Raw genomic sequence first — 16,807 nt, forward strand, 5'->3', positions numbered from 1 at the left:
CCCCCCCAAAGACGCACTGGCCAAGCAAGGCATCAAGCGCTGTTCGGTACGTTGTGCCACGTCTGGTCCTGGCCGGAGCCCGGAGCCCGGAGGCATCACGGGGCGCCAGCCGGTCAAGGTGGGGGTCTGCCAAACGAGGCGTGCCCTCGCTCTCGGGCATCAACCGGTCCGCGCCCTGGGCAAGTAGCGGGCAAGATAAAGAACCCGCTACTCCACGTCGGGCGCCACGCGCAAAGCATGTCCAGCGCCGGCTCTCAGCTCAGGGGGTGCGTGTGCTGTTGCAAAGCTTGCGCCCCCCCCCCCCCCCCCCCCCCCCGCGCGCGCACGAAGAGACACGCACCTTATCGCACGGAAACTCCTCCTTTCCCAATCGCCTATTGACGCGATTGTGCGCGGTACACAGCCACAAACTCGCCGTCTTTCTCGAGCTCGTCTGTGGCGGCAGCTCGACGAGGAGTGCCTGAAAGTGCGCCGCACATTCGCCGCAGGGGTAGAGCCTCGCGAAGAGATGCATAAAGTCGGCCAGCGCCTGGCGTTCGGCAGGCGTGGGAGACTCGGGAAACCGCAAGGTCATGGTGTGCAGAAAGCGCCACGTGGCTCGGCCCAGCTCGGCCCTGAAAGTGAGAGAAGAGAGTGAGCAAGTGCTTGCAGCGGGCGCGAGGCAGCGGCCCCCATTGGAATAGCGCGACCAGAGGGCCTGGGCAACATCGACCCCTCCGCGCGAGCGAGAAGAGCTCGCCGTTCGTACTTCGGCCGTAGTAGACGCAAGGAAACGCAAAGCCTCAACTAAAGAGCGTCCCCCCCCCGCTTTGCAACGTGCTCCGAAAGAAGGCGAGACTGGCCGCAAAATGAGTAGTGATAGCCCTACGACCGAAAGACCCCCCTTATGGACTCAGCCGTCGATCGCCCAGCTTCCATGTACACAAATGTCAAACCTCTCGTTGCCTCTCTTTTTTCCCTTCATCTCGCTCGCTCCCCCACCATCGAGGTCGCCCGCGCCACTGCTGCGTGACCTCGCCCTTGCCCGGCCCTCACCCAAGCTTTGCTCTCGCTCTCAAGACAAAGCACAGAGTGTGCCCCTTTTCCCGGGGGCGCCCAAGCGCAGACCACGCAAAGCCAAGTCTCACACGGACGCTCCCCTTTCCACACGGATTTGCTGCCCCCCCCCCCCACCCATTCTTTCCTTTCCACCCACTCCTCTCTCTCTCTCTAGTTGCACACGCCCCAAGCGTGCCCGTCGGCACGATGCCCCGCTGTCCGCCTGGCTTGTTTCCCCCCGTCTCGACTTCATTGCGCTCGCCACCTTGCCCATCGTGCCTCGTTGACTTTCATCGGTGCTTAGCCCGATCATGCCCTTCGCCAGCTCGCCGTCTCCTTCCCGGCAACTGCGCCAGCCACTCCTCGCCCCTACTCTCGCGCACGGCGGGCGGGCGGCCGGGCGGGCACTCACTTTGCAGTGGCATTGCCCATCTTGCTCATGATGACACCTTCCTGCGTGTGCGGCGCATGCGTGGCCACTTGCAGTGCGTCTGTGAGGAGGGGCAGTGGCGGCAGGGGCTGTGGCCCACTGCCTTGTCCCTGTCGCTCCGGCGCCACGGCGGCCAGCTGTGCGTCGTAGAGCGAGCCGTGCGCCGGGCGGGAGAGGTAGAGCGCAGAAGGCACGAGCAGCACGAGGGCGGCCAGCAGGAAGAGCTGCAGGAAACGAGGGAGAGAAGGCATGGCTGAGGCGGGCGCCCAGAAGATGCAAGTCCGAGAGGGCGTGGGTGATGGAGGGAAAGCAAGGCCACCACCGCGGCACGCAGGGGGCAGTCAGAGTTGACGCTCAAGCCGCCCCGCCTGCGCCGTGCGTGTTGTTCCCACGCGCCCTGCCCTCGCCTCCTCGCACGCTCGCTCGCGCCTGCCTCTCAGGCCTGACTTCTCTCCGGCCCCTTCCATCCTCTCATTGCCTTTGCGTATTCCTTGTAAGTGTTCATCTAGTCCCACCCGCCGCCTCCTCCTCTCCTGCCAGCCTTAACCTCGCTCCTCCTACTCTTGCCCACCTTCCTCCTCGCCTCCTCGATGCGCTGCAAGCGCCTCACTTTCGCCTGCTGCGCCTCGGACGGCTCGCCGCGTATGCCAGTGGACAGTAGCGCTGTGAGATGCGTCTGCATCTGGTTGCCGTCGTGCGTTCGAGTTCATCAGCGCGGGCGGGGCGGCGCGGCAAGAGCCCGGCAGCGGGGCGAGCAAGGGCAGGACGAGGAGAGAGAGAGGAAAAGGGACAACGTAACACTTACTTTGGAGAGCGCATCGAGCACGTTTGCCTCTTGTGAGCGCTGCCGCGACGAACTGAGGCCGAGCGCATGCGACGCTCGCAGATAGTACGGCTTTGTGTGGTGTGGAATTATGCGTGAGAGTATGCGATGTGTGAGCCACAAGAGCAGAATTCTCAGTCGCAAGTCTTCTCTCTCTCTCTCTTGCGTCTAGTATGCAGGTTTGCCACTACTCTGCCCTCCTCGAGCCATGGCCAGGTTTCGCCAAAAACTCACCGAGCGCGCAACGAGCATCCTCAGTGCGCTGCTCGGCAGCGGCGGCAGCGTGGTGCCTTCGCCAGCGCCGGCGCCAGCGAGGAGCGTAGAGAGAGGCAGGCGCAACGTCGCCTTCGTCGAGACTTTGTTGACGTGCTGTCCGCCGGGCCCCGAGGAGCGAGAGAAGGAGAACTGCACCATCTCTTGTTTTTTGTGTGTTTTTTGCGCGGGCAAGCAGACGAAAAGGCCGAAGGAGTCCGTTCGAAAGCGTCGAGGCGAGGAAAGGCGATGAGGGGGGGATCAGCGGAGAGAGAGAGCAGGCGAGAGAGGCAGAGAGGAAGAAAGATGAGGCCACAAAGAGAGAAAACGTACCGCGAGACAAGCCCAGCTTCTGCAGCTGCTCGAGCCACGCTTTGCGCTGCGCCATCTCGTGCGGCGTCTCGCTGACTGCCTGTCCTCCTGCTTGCTGCGAGTCACCGTCTTCCTGTGCGGGCGCGCGCAGGCGTGCCACAGAGGCAGACGTGCCCAAATGTCGCACCGCGGCCGGCGCCGATGCCGACGCTGCGAGTCGGAGTCGCGAGGGCGGAGCAGCAGCCGTAGCCGTGGCATTCGGATTGCCGCAGACGCAGCGACAGACGCGAGCGAGCCTCGCCGCCGCCGTCGATGTCGATGTCGATGTCGACGGCAAAGCCACCTGCCTCGCGCCGGCCGTGGCGTCGAGGAAAGGGGCCGCCGCCCTGTTGCTTCGCCGCAGCAGCAGATTCGCACGGCTGCACTGCAGCAGCAGGCATGTTGGCGGCATTCCTTTTCGTTGCTTCTTCCCGCCGCCAAATACCAATTCGTGCGAACTGCTCGGCTCCGTCGTGAAGCGAGCCGTTCGATGTCCGATGCCTGCGCTTGCAAGCAACAAAGCAAAGGGCGCTTGATGGTCTTGATGGGGTGCGGACAAGCAAAGAGGGCTCATGGCTGAAGGCATGGCGCGCACTGGCCTGGCTCACAGGCAGCGCGCAGCTGAATACAAAATGCGCCGCAATTGTAATCAGAATCGCATAACCGCGCACGAAGCACCGAAGCATGGCCGCGTGCTCCACATCATCGCGCCGGCGCGCGCACAGCGCTTCGCATGCTTGGCCTCTCCACCACCACCACCCCATTGCCACGCACGCACGACGCCAACCATGTCCTTGCGTGCTCTTCCTCTCCTGCGCACCGCCGTCGCAGGCAGCGCGCCTCGTCTCTGCGCGCCTCTTCTGCGCGTCGGCGGCGTGCCTGCCATGCCCGTGCGCAGCATGTCCAGCACTCCCATGCGCGCCCTGCACTGCACTCCCGCTCGCTTCTCCGCCTCCAACACCGACACCGCCTGGGCGTCCAAGGGCGCCATCTCCTACTCCGAGCTCAAGAAGCTCACGCAGGCGCCGCCGCCCGACATTACGCTCATCGACGTGCGCGAGCCCGACGAGGTGGCTTCGGGCATCATCCCTTCGGCCGTCAACGTGCCGCTGTCGCGCTTCGCCGAGGCCTTCAATCCCATGAAGGGCGCCGACTTTCGCCGCGACTTTGCCTTTGACCGCCCGCAGTTCGGCGACAAGCTCATCTTCTACTGCCGCAGCGGCAAGCGCAGTCAGACGGCATTGGAGACGGCAAAGAAGAATGGCTGGGTCAAGTGAGTTGTGACCGAGTTGGCCAGCAAAACGCGCGTGTGCCGAGGCAAGGACAAGAGACGGGCGGCGAAGAGGGGACGAGCAGCGGCGATGCTCTCTGAAGATGCGGCTTGTTGCCATGCAAAGCGCATACAACCACCTCACTCCCTGCATTCGAACCGCGTCGAGAGCAGCATGACTGACCCCCCCCCCCCCCCACACTCGCAACAAACCAGCGCTCGCAACTACTCCGGCTCCTGGCTCGACTGGGTGAAGCGCGAGGAGAAGAGCGGCGCGGCGGGCGAGAATGAGGACTGAGTGTGTGTGTGCAAGTGGGACCAGGCTTACGCGCGCGCGGGGGGGAGTTGTGGGAGTGCAGGTGGGGAGGCCGCGTGGGGGCAACAAAAGGGGGGACTGGGAGGGCCAGGCGGGGCGCATAGGGCTACGTGGGGAAGTCCAGCTCGGCTAGCTCCCCAAGCCTCGCGCTCGGCATCGGCCGCGGGCCGTACGTACCATCAACAACACGCTCTTCGCTCCGTGCATCCTCGGTCCGGCAAGCAAGCTCTCTCTTCCTCCTCTCTCTCTCTCTCTCTCTTCACCGGCCTTTTACGTGCAGGAAGCATAGAAGGGCTCGCCGACGACGGGCTCCCCATCTGCTCTCTCCACCTCTAGTCGAAGGTCTTGGTCCCGCTCTCCATCCTTCCCATGACACCTCCGCTTTCCCGATCCCACAATGCAACACGCGAAAGTCCAGAACTCGCTCACACAGACCGAAGCCATGTCACGAAAAAGCACACACACACATCTCGAGCGCAACAAAAGCATCTACTTTCCCCTCCTCCACTCGGTCTGGCTTCTCCTCCCACAGCGAGACGATGCCGCTTCACTCTGCGGACGAGGGCAGATGGCAGGTGCAGAGAGAGAAAAACGGGGCTCGCATTCGATTTTGCTGCCCCCCCGCACAGTTCCGCAGTCTGAGTTGCAGAGCGAGAACGAGGCGAAGGCTCCCCCTTGTTACAGCCCCTCTTGGAAGTTTTTGCTGCAGCAGAGAGAAACAAGTGGAATGGGCACGGACGGGTAGGCATGGCGAGAGAGCGCTGAAACGAAGGGGGGAGCGGAGCAGGGAAGAAATAAAGGCGATCAAGCGCGTGCGCGCACCGACTTGCGAACCGGAGAGCGATTCGGGTTCCACTTGTTGCGCAGGGGAGAGAGAGAGAGAGGGCCGAGTGAGGGTCAGCATGGAATTTGACAGAGCGCGCACAGCGGCACCCAGCGGGCGACAGAGCTAGCACAGCCGGGCAGGAAACACTTTGCCGCAAAGGGCCGTTCAGCGCACACAACTGGAGAAACTCACCCAGCCAAGCAGATGGCCCACCAGCGCCGCTAGGAGCCAGCACATGAAGCCCGCGCCAAGCTTGATGATGCCGACGACGGCACTGCCTCCAGGCACGAGCGCTGCCGGCATGCTGCGTGTACCCCACAACGCTCGCGTCAGCCCACATGCGGAGAAGCGAGAAGGAGGGGGGGGGGGGACGACGACGTACACCGTAGGGTCATAGTAGTCCTCCTGCCGCTTGATGTAGAATCTCCCGTCAGCGCCACGTTGCAGGAAGAGCACTACGATGAGACTGCATCGGGGTTGGCCATATGTGTGTCAGCTGGGACGGGGGCCATCGGCGAGGGGTAAAAACGTGAGGGCGTACCGGCAAGGAGGTGCGCGAATGCTAGCGAGTGCCGAGATGGAGGGAATCAGGGTCTGCACTGCATCAATGAAGCTGTTGGGCGCAGCAGGGACGCGCGAGACGTCAGCTATGGATGGAAAAAAGCAGTTTTGGGCGGGCGGTGCCATGTGATGCCAGCGAAACCGGAGATGCACACAATACGCACAGCTTGTTGTTCTCCCGGTCGAAGGCTGCGTCGGTGACGCGGGGCAGGGCGCATTAGCCAAGAGAAGAAAACGTTTGGGCGCCATGTCAAGCAGAGGGATGGCGGGAGACAGGACAGGACGATGGCCTGGGGCACACAACGAAACAACAGCGGAGAGCCGTCTCTTCTCTCTCTCTCTTCTCTCCATCTCGCTCTCTCCAGCGGCGTAGTGCGGAGAGCTCTCTTCGCCATAGCTCTTCTACACAGCTGCACTTGGCATGTCTGCTGCTGCTCTCTCTTCTGCGACTGGCAGAGCCGCGTTCGTGGCTGGGCATTGTGCGCCGGAGCACGAAAAGTGCGCACGATGTTTTCATGGGGGCCGGCTGCACCCTCGCCACCTTCCTCTGCCTCTGCCTCTCCTCTACGCCTGGCGCTTCATTCATGCAGCCCCCTTCTTCCTCCTACCGTGCCACTGTCCTTCAACTTCTTGTCCTCTCGCCCACGTTCTCCCCCCATGTGCACCTCTCGCGACACACTCACCGACGGAGTTGACGTCGATCTTGGGCGTGAACATGCAGCGCAGCCATTGGTAGATGGGCAGCAAGCCTCCATCGCGCGACTGGAGGTGTGTGTGTGTGTGAGAGAGAGAGAGAGCAGATCATCAGCAAAAGGGTGCACGACGGCAAGCGTGGAGCCAAGGCTGCGCTGCGCACACGCTTCGGTAGGCGCGCGCTCGAGTCCGTGCTTTGGCTCAGCGCCTTGCCCCTCGCCAAAAGATGGAGCGTGCCTCTCTGCACACTCGACGCCACACGCGCCGTGTTTCCCTGCCCTGCCCTTTCTTTCCCGGACCCGCTCTCCTTCGACTCTCTCATGCCACACACACACACACAAGCAAGCACGAACTCGGACTCACGTTGGCGCCGCTGCGCACGGCACAGAGCGGGTGTTCAAAGCTGGCGTCGGGGGCAAAGTAGGAGCTCATGACCTTGCGCTGCTCGGCGGCCGAGGGCGCCTCGATGAGGCCCTTGACGACGGCGGTGATTTCGCGCGCGGGGTCCTGCATGGTGAGAGAAGGGGTGTGAGGAGGTGAGGGTGGGGAGGAAGGAGGAGGCAAGGCATGCTCTGCCATGTGGAGGCGGCGCGCGGCCCGTGATTGCGAAGCAGCAGCACCGCCGAGCGTGGGAAGCGGCACGTGCCGCAGCGGCGGCGCACTGCATGTCTCGACTCGACTGGTGGCTCGCGACTTCGGCCTCCTCTCGACGCTCCACATCCATCCCTCCTGCACCAGCATGTCCATGCTGCGCCTCTCCTCGCTCGCAGCACGCGCTGCGCCTGCGTGGGTGCGCACACTGCGCAGCTCGGCGCCGCGAGGCAGCGGCAGCGGCAGCGCGGCGGCGGCAGAGAGCAAGCCGGAAGATCCACTGCTGCTCGCCATTCGCGGCAAGATGAAGGAGGCGATGCGCGCCAGGAACAAGGGCGAGGCCGATGTATGGCGCGTGAGTGATGCAGGGCGGGAAAGAGAGAATGGCGCCTGGATGGGCAGAATGAGGGGAAGAAAGAGGCGCCAGAGCGCACAGCCTGGGCCGCGGCAGGTACGGAGCAAGAGAGAGAGAGAGAGAGGCCGAGAGCATGCGTGCGGCTTGCGGGAGGAGACATTTGCCCTTTGGCAGGAAGCAGCCATGCACGATGCTTTGTCAAGCCTGTGCCACTGCGTTCCCATTCGCCGGCAATGGCTGAAACTTCCTCCTCTCCCTTTCTGGGGCGGGGCACAGTCAATCATTGGCGCATACAACCAATCGCAGCATCTCCCCTCTCCTCAGCCACTCTCCCGCCTGCTTCTCTCCGCATACGATCAGCGCATAACCTCTGCCGCCACCTACCGCGCCGCGACGCCTGCGCCGCGCATCGATCTGGCAGAGGCCGAGGAGGCCGAGGCGCAGCTGCTCAGGCCGCTCCTGCCGAAGCTGCTGGCAGACGAGGAGCTGAAGCAAGAGGTGGCGCGCGCAGTGCAGCAGTCAGAGGGCAAGAGGATGGGAGAGGTGATGAAGATCCTGAAGGAGAGATTGCCGGCCGAGGATGGCAAGCGAGTCGCAGGCTTCGTAAAGGAGGCGCTGAAGGCGTAAAAAGGGCAAATGTCACCCCCTCGTGCACGCTTTTCTGCTTGCTTGCAGACCGCGTGCAATGAGCGAATCGAGACTGGAGTTGGGGGGCGGTGGGAGTCGGCCCCGCTGCGTGGGCAGCACGGGCTTTCGTCCTTCCAGTCGAGTCGCTTTCACTGCTCGAAAGGCAGGTCGCGCCGTCGCTCTCATCGAACCAGACGCAACGAAGTGGTGGTCAGGTATCCATTGCCCCCCCTTCCCTCCCGCGCGGCGGCGGCTCCTCGCTCCCTCTGGGTAGCAACTATGTCCCCTTGCCTCTCGTCCTCCCGGGCCAGCCTGCAGACCAGCTCTTGCCCCTTCTCATCACGTCTTTGACCTTTCCCTTTCCCGTGTGCGCTACCGAGCCCCCGCAGGGCTGCGTGCACACAGCCAGCGCAGCGTCACGTCAATGTTGACCTGCCGCTTGCTGGAGATGGAGTAGCACGAGACTTCGCGCGCCGCAATTTGCTCTAGCCGCCTGTGTGGTTTGCAAAAAGCCAAGCAAGGGTTCAGCAGATGCATGAGGGCGGATCGACTCAGGCGAGAATGCGACAGCGAGGAGAGCGGCACATGAACGCCTGGCGAGACGCCTCGTCAAGTGGCGGACAGGGCGAGAGAACTTGGCCTGCTCTGCGTATGGGACAGCAGCACAGCCAATCCTCTCCACCAGGCAATCTCATCCTGCATCGCCACTCTACCTCTGCCTCTTCCGCAGTGCCTTTCCTTCCTTGCATCTCAAGCAGCCTACAAAAAACTCACATGACACGAATCACCTCCTCGGCGCTCGCCGCGCCCTGCACGTCGTTCTTCGTCGCCAGCACGAGCAGCGGCACGCCCGCGAGCATGGGGCGCGACACTAGCGCGTGCAGCTCCTCCGCCGCCACACCCCACGCTGCCGAGTCGTTGCCTTCGCTTGGCGCACTGCCGGCGCCGGTGGAGGGGCCAGAAGAGGAGGTGCTGGAGGAGGGAAGAGGGATCGAAGAATCGACGACGAAGACGATTGCCGAGACGCCGCGACAGTAGCGCTCCCACATGTTGCGGAAGCGCGCTTGGCCTCTGCAAAGGAAAGGGATGAGGGAGGCGAGCATGAGCAGCAGCTTCCATTGGGCGCTGGTCGCTAGTCGCTTGGCAACGGCCCAGATCTCCAGGGCTACTTCACCTCCCGCACCAATTGTGAGGACCCGGATCCCCCTCCCTTTCCCCCCCAGAGGCCAGAACGCGACGTCCTACGCACCCAATGTCCCACACCTTGATCGTCGTGTTACCAGCCTGCACCTTGCGCATGTTGAAGCCTGTTCGCAGGAGGAGTGCGGGAAATGAGCACATTGCAGGCAGCCAGAGAGAAAAGAGACGTGGCGGTGCGGCGAAGAATGAGGATCTGGGCAGTGCCTCGCTGCTCGAACGCAGCACTTGCCAAGACAGGCAAGAGGTGCAGCGCAAAGCTATCTCGCCGCGTCTGTGCCTTCTCTACTCGACCTTTCCTCCTCTCTCTCTCTCTCCAATCCACCTCCAGCGGGGCCAGCAGCACTGACCAACCGTGGGGATCATCTCTGAGCTAAACTGCCCGCACGCCAGCACATTGACGAGCGACGTCTTTCCCGCGGCATTGAGGCCGACGACGCAGATCTCGAGATGCCGCGAGAAGAGGAGGGCACGCAGCCATGCCAGCAGAGGCGAGAGGAGAGGAATGTACATCCTTGCGCCCGGCACGCGAGAGAGGCGCGTGGGCGGCACGAGGCGGTAGGTGTGGAGAGAGAGAGAGGCGCGGAGAGGGGCGCGGGCGCCGAGGAGACGCTGTGAAGAAGCGGAGGATGAGAAGGCGGAGAGAGAGAGGAGGAGTGGCGTGGTGCCAGAGCGTGCTGCACGTTCAAGCCACGCCGCGCCCGGGAGAGAGATGAGGCAGCGCCGCGGCGGCAAGGGCCAGATGATGTCACGGCTCCACGCCGCGAGCTGCTCCCACGCCGTGCGGTCGGGCGCACGCCCGCCCGAGGGGGCTGCTGCTGCCGCCTCTGCCTCAGCCCTGCGCCCCACCTGCACCAAGACCTGCGATGTGGGCTAGAACAGGAATCAGCAGCACCATCGTTCGTTGCTTGCTCTCTCGCCGCGCCAGGGTGCATCAGGCCTTGAGCAAGGGCGCTGCTGCATGGCGCGGGCGCAGTCTGTGTGTGCTGCACAGCTCTCGGCGCGGGAGCGCTTTCTCACGTGACGCCTCCCGCCCGACTCAAGCCGGCGGGCGCGGCGCGGCGCGGCGGGCGGCGGTCGCACGGCGGCGCGCGCGCCTCAGCCTCGCGCCAGCGGGCGCAGCTTCCCCTCCATCCCTCAACCCACCACTCGCACTCGCCTCGCTGCACCAATGGTCTCCGCCCTCCTCTCGCGCTCCTCGGCACTCGCCGCACGCTCCATGCGCGCCCAGGCGCCGCGCGGCACGCGTGCGCTGCACGTCGAGAACACGGCCGAGACGGTGAGTTGTGGTTTTTGGCTTGTTGTGGCTGTCCCGTGGGCCGGCTGCATGAGAGAGGGGGGCCAGGATCGCAAGGAGGTCCAGAGCAGCGGCCGGGAAAGGCAAGGCGAGAGTGCGGCTTGGCTTGCTTGAGCCCTGCCTCCTCGAGCTTGGGCCAGGCGGGTGCCTGCTGGTGCCCTGGCGCTTCCTCCTCTCAGCAGCAGCCGAGCCTGTGCACCACTTTCGTGGGCCCTCCTTTCCTCGAGCTATGGCCCCCCACCTACAGGCGCGCAGTGCTGACCTCCTGGGACCCCTCCTTCTACCCCCGCAGTCGCTCCCCTTCGGCCAAGGCCCCAAGAACAAGGTGGCCATTGCCGTCTGCCTCACCACCTTCCTCAGCGTCGGCTTTGGCCTGCCCTTCTACGCCGCGCGCTTCCAGATGTGAGTGTGGGGCTTGAGGGAAAGGCATGGGCGTGGGGCAAGCATGTGCAATGCGAGCCCAGCGAAGGGAGCGCGCGAAAGCGCCGAGGCCGAGCGGAGCGGGCAACAAAGGCGCTGGTGCGAGTGCCCGCAGGCCGGCCGAAGGCGGGCCTCGAGGCAAACCGTACGTGCGCGCTAGCGCAAGCGCCGCGATGGGGGCAAGGGGAAAGCTGGTCGCAGCCGGGGATGACCAAATATCTGTTTCTCTTACCGAGGGATGGCCTCTCTCTCTTTCTGCGTACGGAGCTGCTTGCAGCAAATGCTGCGGCATTTCCTGTCTGCATTCTCCATGCGCGAGGAGAGACGTGCTCGCCCAACGACGATAGAACTTGTTGTTCTCGAACTGAGGCTTTAGCGCTGGCACAACATGGCCCCGATCGGCGCTGGCTTGGCTGTGCGCCTGTCTTGGCCTTCCGCAGCGTGCTCGACGACTTTGTTGTGCGTCCTTGCTGACGCTCCCCCTCCTTTGCCTTGATGCGAACAGCAAGAAGGCCGGCGGCGGTGCCTAAATGCGTCGGGCTTGATCCTCGCTTTAGATGCGCGTGAATGCAAGTAGTGACCTCCGAGAGGAAGACTCGCTGCGTCCGAGGATGCAGAGGGGATGAGAGCGACAATCAGGCAAGAGAGGAGAGAAGGAGAAGAGAGAGGCGTAAGACGGAGGCGAGGCCTGAGAGGCAAACTGCGCACAGGCGGAGCGAGAAGGCTGAGGCGAAGCAAGGGATTGCATGATGGCGGAGACGAGGTGCGACAGGCATCGGTTGAAGGGTGTGAAGGGGCAGATGTGCATGGTTGCTCTTGCAGGGAGACAAGGAAAGGACAGCGGAGAGGAGATCTCCGAGGGGGGAAACTGCCTGGCCTTTGCGACAGAACCTCGGCAAGCCCGACGAGGCAAGAGGGGAGTGTGCACACTATGGCGCCGCTCTTGCAGCTTCCGGCAGGCTCGGCCTGATGGCGTGGAGCCGGTCGGGCTGCAGGCAGTGCTCTTGTAGACGCTGTCGAGGCGCCGAGGAGCTGTTGAGCTGGCCCAGCCTCGACCGCGTGCTGCGCCTTGCTGGGTCCATCAGTAGTGCCCATCTGCATCCACGCTGTCCGCGATGGCACGTGGGCGGCCTGGACGATGTTGCTCAACTTGTCAGACCGCTGCGCTTATGCGGCATACACTCAGCAAGCCTCACGCAGGATCGTGACACACAAGAGACGGACGAGACAAGAGCAGTAACGAGTTGATAGTTGAGAATAGCAGAGCTGAGTGTGGTTGTATGAGCGGTACAAATGGGAATCGAGAGAAGTGAGGCTGGTGGTACAAGGCGCTTTGGCTAGGGAAGCGCGGGCAATAGCGAGGCGATGAGAGGCAGAAGAAGAGCGAGAGGGAGTGTAGCGATGGGGGGCCGAGCGAGTGATGGGCACGACAGCCTCGACGGGCCCTCGTTGACGGTGCCTGCATGGCGCAAGGTGGGTAGCGATGGAAACCGACGTGATGCAGCCTTGAGTCGATGACAGTCTAGAGTGCATGGCGAGAGATGCGGGCCTAGAAGAGCGCCTCTAGAGGATGCCGGCGAGCGACTTGGCGTCGCGCATGCGGTGTTGTGCGCGCTGGGCGCGGGCCTGCGCCGGGCTGAGCTCGGAGAGGCCGGGCAGCGACTCGGAGGCGTTGGTTGCGAACATGCTGCAGGAGCAGGAAAAGGGCACGGATGAGTAACGTGGATCACGGGGCGAGACGGGCAGCGAAACAGGGCGAGGCGCTCCGAGCAGAAGAACAAGGGAATGGGAGAGACGGGGGCAACTCACCGAGATCGGCTCATGACCTTGCCGGCCAGGTTGACCGTGTGGCGCGACGAGGCGGCCGTCTCGCCCATGCTGGAGCTCGAGGCGGCCGTGGTGAGGTTTGCGCTGCTCGACGTCGACGCGGCCGCCGCGGCCGAGGGCACCTTGGGTGCGGCGCCCGTGAGCGTCGAGGAGAGGCGCGCGCGCACGGGAGCGGCGACGCGGGCGGAGAAGGAGCGGGCGGCGAACATCTTGTCAGAAGGAGGAGAAGGGTGAGGCTTGGGTGAAGGTGGGCTTGGTTGTGCAAAGGCTGGTGCTGGTGGTGGGTGAGAGCGGAGGCGAGGGTCAAGCGAGAGAGGCCTTTATGAGGCCAGCGTCGCGAAGCCGGCTGAGCGGGCAGCGGGCAGCGGGCGCGAAGAAGCGGCCGGCTGGTGTGCGCGGCGGTGCGGGGCGGGGAGCGCAGGCCGACAGCGTCACCAGCAGCCAGCGCAGGCGGCCGGCCGGCGCATGGAGCGCTGCATCAGCGGCGTCAGCACGCATGCTGCGCAACGCGTGCAAGCGACGACACTGCTGGCGTGCCCCAAGGGCAGCGGCGAGGCGAGCTGGAGATCGCCCAGATCGAGAGAAGTGGATGATGAGCGTGGGCGCTCTCAGCGCGGCTCCGCCGGCCGCGCCGTGCCCAAGGCGTGAGAGCGCAACGAGGGGAGACTGCTCGCGTGCCTCAAGAGCATCTCACGCGGCGCATCGCGCGCGCATCGCCGCCGCGAGGTCTCGCCTCGTCGCCTCTCGCGCTTCGCCCGCGAAGTCGAGTCTCGACTCTCGTCCTTCCATGACGGGCAAATGCTCCTCCGCTCTCGTCTCTCGCTCTCTCGCCTCTCCTCCCGTGCTTCCACCTCTGCTTTCGCCGCGCGAAGCCAGCTTGTCCCACCAGCCACAGAGAGCTAAGGCAGGGTCACGCCTCGCGCGTGGGCGAAGGGCACGCGAGCGGTCAACGCGCAGCCGCATCTGCGACATGACGCTTGCGCGCCTTGTTCCGCCGCCCGCCGCATGCGCGCAACGGCGCCTCTCCTGCCGCTCTCACGCCGCCACCGCCGGCTCTCGCCCTCGCGCGCCCACGCCGATGGCCGATGCACCACCTCAACGGCAGGCAGGCACATGAGCACCACGCGCGAGCCCACGCGCTCCAATCTCGCCTCGGTCGCGTCGATGTCGCTCCACAAGCGCCATCTCTGGACTGTCCACCCTCGGCCGAAGCAGCCGCGTCGCCGTGCGGCTCGGCCTCACCGCGCGGCCACCGGTCAGCGCGCAGGAAGGTCGTTCAGGGTGCAGCTGGGCTAGCCTCGTCTCGTATGGCGTGCGCCTCTCGCCCCCGCGACTCTTACTGCCTTCAGCTGCACCCTGGCTGTTGGGGGCATGCCTCTCCTCCCTCCGCGGGCCGCGCCGTGCCTCCTCGGCCCGCGTGCCGCCGGCGCTCGGATGCCGAGCCGCCCTCTTCTTGCGGCTGCGCCTTCACGCATCAACGCTCGGTACGAGCAAAGTGGAGCGCGTGAGAGAGAGAGAAGTAGCTTGCTTCCCCGCACGCCGCTCTGCACATTGGGGGCTAATCTGTTCCGCACCGCCTTCGCTCTGCATGCTGCGCCGCCGCCGCTGCTGGCGCCGTATAGCTGTTTTCCGCGGCACATTTGAGCGTCATGCCGCCGCCGCGCCGTCTCTTTTGGCAGCGCTTTGGGCGCCAGTGAGGGGAAAGAGGAGGAGGTCCGCGCATCGGGATTGAGTGCCTTGGACGCCGAGGATCGTGCGAAGAGAGCGAAGGAGGGTCATGTGACCTGCCTTGGGGCATGAGGATGGGTCTGGAGCGCCAGCCGCTCAGATGCAGCCGCCAGGTGCACGAGAAGGGCCTTTCAGGTCGTCATCCTGGCTCGGCTCACGAAACCTTGCCTCACTCTGATCCTCTCGAATTCCTACTGGCAGTCTCAGACGTGCTCATGTGACGCCTACACTCACGCCCTGCCACACCCTCCTGCTGACTTCGAGGCGTTTCTATTGCGCGCTCTTCATCCTCTCCTTCTCCCTCTGATCCTCCTCGGGCGTCTTCAAGCGCAGACTCAGCGCATGCAAGCCGGCGTCGAACTCTTCGCGCATGAGAGCGTTGATGCGTCGATGACGAGCGAGCTGCGCTTGTCCAGAAAAGGAGGCCGAGATGGCGTCGATGAAGAAGTGCGTCTCGCCCGAGCTGCCGCCTTGCGCCACCATGGCGGCGTGGTGCGCGTGCTTAGAGGAACTGCAAGAGGGAGTTGTGAGCACTAGTGGGCAGAATGAGGGGAGCGAGAGAGAGAACGGTGGAGCGATTCGAACGTTCAAGGCAGCGGTGCTCCGGAGCGCCATTGGCCAGCGTGCTGAAGCTGCCGTCTCGCGACGCTCTCTTGCACTACGCCGAACGGCGAGTGACCAGCCCTGCACAGCAGTGAGGCATGACCCAGGGGGGGAAGGAGGGGGGGGGAAAGGAAGGCTGTCGCTAAGAGAAACACTCGTCGTGGTCTGTCTCCTTCCCGAAGGCGATTGCACTGCAGCAGCTCGACGCCAGCAGAGAGGCAGGGACTACAGCTAGCCCCCCGGCACCTTTCGTGCCATACTCTGCTCGCACGCACACACTTCGCCATCTCGTGCCCTCAGCTGTTGCTCCATTCTCCAACGCGCCATCTCTTTCCCTTCTCTTCCATGTGGGAGAGCTGCCTCGTCTTGCAGCGCAGCGTCCCTGCGACGCGCCGCCACCACGTCCAGCGTCCTCTCCCTCTCTTCCCTCTCTCGCTCTCTCCGAAACACTCCTTCACTCTCTCAGTCCCCGGCTCAAGCGTCGCAGCCTCGTCTCGGACTCACTCATTGCGAATCTTGACATTCGCCTCCTCTGTCAACGCCTCCTGCAGCTTCTTCATCATGGCACTCTCAATCGGGCCCGCCGCGCGTGTCATGCTGGAGCAGAAGGGGCGGGCGAGGCGCGAAGAGGTGGCGAGAGGTTGAGAGCGAGGCAAGGAGCGCGAGAGGAGACTCGTCAATGACGAGCGTGTGAAGGCCATTGAGGTAGTGTGTGGGAGCCAGAGAAGGAGGACGAGGGGATGACGAGCAAGAGCGACACGAAGTCGGGCCTCGAGGACGGAGCCGCAACGCGCGGCACGTGCGCGTTCCCACACTCCTCGCTTCCCGTGTGGCCGCTCACCCGCGCGCCATTTTCTGCCTTTGCATGCCGCGCCGCGCGGCGCCGGCGCTTGTCTCCTCACCACATCAGCCAGAGACGCAGCGAAGGATCGCTATGCAGCGCGGTCCTGTCCCCCGTGGGCAGGCCGCGCTGTAGGGCAAGTCCCTGGACAGCAGTCACCTACGGCTCTCCTTTCCCCTCCGCTGCTTCGCCCTCTCCTCCGCCCTCGCTACGCCTCACACGAGCCCCCGCACACGTCGTCTCTCGCCATGGCTGCTGCGGAGAGCGGCTGCGCCGTAATGCGTGCGGCGCGGCCTGGCAGAGACTGACGTGCATGGCGGCAGGTGCGAGGTAGAGGGCGTCGATGGATGGTGTCGCGACGGTCGGGAGGCAGAGTGCAGCTTCGAGTTGGCCTGGCGCGCGGCTGCTTCACGGCACCCGGTCTTTGCGCCCGTAGCCCCTGCACTCTGCTCCGTGCAGCGCTACGTCCTCTGCACTATCTGGGACGCCGGCTTAGTCTGTTCGCTGCGCCGCCGCGTCGCCTTGCCCGCGAAGAGGCGCTCCTACGGGGGCGTGAGTGTGGCTTGGCATTATGGCGCGCGTGGTTGTGCGTCAGATGCTCGACGCCGGTCTGTCTCAGGCAGATGGAACAGCGCTGTCATAGGAGTGGCCACGACTTGCAACGTTCGTCCTGCGCTCGTACCAAGAGCCGCGATAGTCATGCGATCACCTCTGCGTGCAGCTGCGGCTGCCGCAGGGGCAACTCAACGGGGCTTGACTCT

General features: G+C 64.4%; 11 protein-coding genes across 11 annotated transcripts; 4 read left to right on the top strand and 7 right to left on the bottom strand.

Moving 5' to 3' along the window:
* Positions 1-346: 346 nt before the first annotated feature.
* Positions 347-607, bottom strand: FA09DRAFT_291167 (hypothetical protein; the record flags this gene model as incomplete). Its single annotated transcript, XM_025739970.1, has 1 exon — positions 347-607. A coding segment is annotated over one exon (261 nt), but the record flags the coding sequence as incomplete, so codon positions are not given.
* Positions 608-1,188: 581 nt separating this feature from the next.
* FA09DRAFT_268456 (hypothetical protein) lies at positions 1,189-1,781 on the top strand. The gene has a single exon (XM_025739773.1). It carries the CDS (start codon positions 1,246-1,248, stop codon positions 1,723-1,725), a length of 480 nt encoding a protein of 159 aa, XP_025598809.1. The 5' UTR covers positions 1,189-1,245; the 3' UTR covers positions 1,726-1,781.
* Positions 1,782-1,973: 192 nt separating this feature from the next.
* FA09DRAFT_296667 (hypothetical protein) lies at positions 1,974-2,931 on the bottom strand (the record flags this gene model as incomplete). The annotated part of the gene is made up of 4 exons (XM_025740179.1): positions 1,974-2,150; positions 2,274-2,363; positions 2,526-2,707; positions 2,877-2,931. 4 exons carry the CDS (start codon positions 2,929-2,931, stop codon positions 1,974-1,976), a joined length of 504 nt encoding a protein of 167 aa, XP_025598810.1.
* Positions 2,932-3,682: 751 nt separating this feature from the next.
* Positions 3,683-4,462, top strand: FA09DRAFT_334127 (Rhodanese-like protein; the record flags this gene model as incomplete). The annotated part of the gene is made up of 2 exons (XM_025743718.1): positions 3,683-4,167; positions 4,381-4,462. The coding sequence occupies 2 exons, from the start codon at positions 3,683-3,685 to the stop codon at positions 4,460-4,462; spliced, it is 567 nt and encodes a 188-aa protein (XP_025598811.1).
* A 505-nt stretch (positions 4,463-4,967) lies between these two features.
* FA09DRAFT_307577 (hypothetical protein) lies at positions 4,968-7,073 on the bottom strand (the record flags this gene model as incomplete). Its single annotated transcript, XM_025740563.1, has 7 exons — positions 4,968-5,335; positions 5,499-5,610; positions 5,689-5,772; positions 5,848-5,919; positions 6,032-6,056; positions 6,551-6,629; positions 6,924-7,073. 7 exons carry the CDS (start codon positions 7,071-7,073, stop codon positions 5,285-5,287), a joined length of 573 nt encoding a protein of 190 aa, XP_025598812.1. The 3' UTR covers positions 4,968-5,284.
* Positions 7,074-7,269: 196 nt separating this feature from the next.
* On the top strand, positions 7,270-8,553 carry FA09DRAFT_329587 (hypothetical protein). Its single transcript, XM_025742238.1, has 2 exons — positions 7,270-7,506; positions 7,783-8,553. Exons 1-2 carry the CDS (start codon positions 7,300-7,302, stop codon positions 8,131-8,133), a joined length of 558 nt encoding a protein of 185 aa, XP_025598813.1. The 5' UTR covers positions 7,270-7,299; the 3' UTR covers positions 8,134-8,553.
* FA09DRAFT_329588 (P-loop containing nucleoside triphosphate hydrolase protein) lies at positions 8,344-9,798 on the bottom strand. The gene is made up of 4 exons (XM_025742239.1): positions 9,681-9,798; positions 9,383-9,440; positions 8,908-9,204; positions 8,344-8,626 (listed from the first exon to the last, which is right to left on the bottom strand). The coding sequence occupies exons 1-4, from the start codon at positions 9,694-9,696 to the stop codon at positions 8,506-8,508; spliced, it is 492 nt and encodes a 163-aa protein (XP_025598814.1). The 5' UTR covers positions 9,697-9,798; the 3' UTR covers positions 8,344-8,505.
* A 703-nt stretch (positions 9,799-10,501) lies between these two features.
* FA09DRAFT_338391 (hypothetical protein) lies at positions 10,502-11,577 on the top strand (the record flags this gene model as incomplete). The annotated part of the gene is made up of 3 exons (XM_025744100.1): positions 10,502-10,609; positions 10,920-11,029; positions 11,553-11,577. The coding sequence occupies 3 exons, from the start codon at positions 10,502-10,504 to the stop codon at positions 11,575-11,577; spliced, it is 243 nt and encodes an 80-aa protein (XP_025598815.1).
* Positions 11,578-12,279: 702 nt separating this feature from the next.
* Positions 12,280-13,462, bottom strand: FA09DRAFT_329593 (hypothetical protein). Its single transcript, XM_025742240.1, has 2 exons — positions 12,857-13,462; positions 12,280-12,734 (listed from the first exon to the last, which is right to left on the bottom strand). Exons 1-2 carry the CDS (start codon positions 13,081-13,083, stop codon positions 12,611-12,613), a joined length of 351 nt encoding a protein of 116 aa, XP_025598816.1. The 5' UTR covers positions 13,084-13,462; the 3' UTR covers positions 12,280-12,610.
* A 616-nt stretch (positions 13,463-14,078) lies between these two features.
* Positions 14,079-14,693, bottom strand: FA09DRAFT_268695 (hypothetical protein). Its single transcript, XM_025739774.1, has one exon. The coding sequence runs from the start codon at positions 14,512-14,514 to the stop codon at positions 14,167-14,169; it is 348 nt and encodes a 115-aa protein (XP_025598817.1). The 5' UTR covers positions 14,515-14,693; the 3' UTR covers positions 14,079-14,166.
* Positions 14,451-15,944, bottom strand: FA09DRAFT_329594 (bola-like protein). The gene is made up of 2 exons (XM_025742241.1): positions 15,710-15,944; positions 14,451-15,113 (listed from the first exon to the last, which is right to left on the bottom strand). The coding sequence occupies exons 1-2, from the start codon at positions 15,904-15,906 to the stop codon at positions 14,873-14,875; spliced, it is 438 nt and encodes a 145-aa protein (XP_025598818.1). The 5' UTR covers positions 15,907-15,944; the 3' UTR covers positions 14,451-14,872.
* Positions 15,945-16,807: the final 863 nt, after the last annotated feature.

The sequence above is a fragment of the Tilletiopsis washingtonensis genome (genome assembly GCF_003144115.1).
Source record: "Tilletiopsis washingtonensis strain MCA 4186 unplaced genomic scaffold FA09scaffold_9, whole genome shotgun sequence".
Lineage (NCBI taxonomy): Eukaryota > Fungi > Basidiomycota > Exobasidiomycetes > Entylomatales > Tilletiopsis > Tilletiopsis washingtonensis.

Bases quoted from the DNA above. Each gene is read 5' to 3' on its own strand.
- FA09DRAFT_329587 (XM_025742238.1), top strand. From the start codon at position 7,300: ATGTCCATGCTGCGCCTCTCCTCGCTCGCAGCACGCGCTGCGCCTGCG. The intron at 7,507-7,782 runs GTGAGTGATGCA...GGCGGGGCACAG, and splicing joins GCGAGGCCGATGTATGGCGC to TCAATCATTGGCGCATACAA.
- FA09DRAFT_268695 (XM_025739774.1), bottom strand. From the start codon at position 14,514: ATGTGCCGCGGAAAACAGCTATACGGCGCCAGCAGCGGCGGCGGCGCA.
- FA09DRAFT_268456 (XM_025739773.1), top strand. From the start codon at position 1,246: ATGCCCCGCTGTCCGCCTGGCTTGTTTCCCCCCGTCTCGACTTCATTG.
- FA09DRAFT_329594 (XM_025742241.1), bottom strand. From the start codon at position 15,906: ATGGCCTTCACACGCTCGTCATTGACGAGTCTCCTCTCGCGCTCCTTG. The intron at 15,114-15,709 runs GTGAGTCCGAGA...TCCCTCTTGCAG, and splicing joins AATGTCAAGATTCGCAATGA to TTCCTCTAAGCACGCGCACC.
- FA09DRAFT_329593 (XM_025742240.1), bottom strand. From the start codon at position 13,083: ATGTTCGCCGCCCGCTCCTTCTCCGCCCGCGTCGCCGCTCCCGTGCGC. The intron at 12,735-12,856 runs GTGAGTTGCCCC...CTGCTCCTGCAG, and splicing joins AAGGTCATGAGCCGATCTCG to CATGTTCGCAACCAACGCCT.
- FA09DRAFT_329588 (XM_025742239.1), bottom strand. The intron at 9,205-9,382 runs GTGCGTAGGACG...TTTCCTTTGCAG, and splicing joins ATCAAGGTGTGGGACATTGG to AGGCCAAGCGCGCTTCCGCA. The intron at 8,627-8,907 runs GTGAGTTTTTTG...CAAACCACACAG, and splicing joins GAGGAGGTGATTCGTGTCAT to GCGGCTAGAGCAAATTGCGG.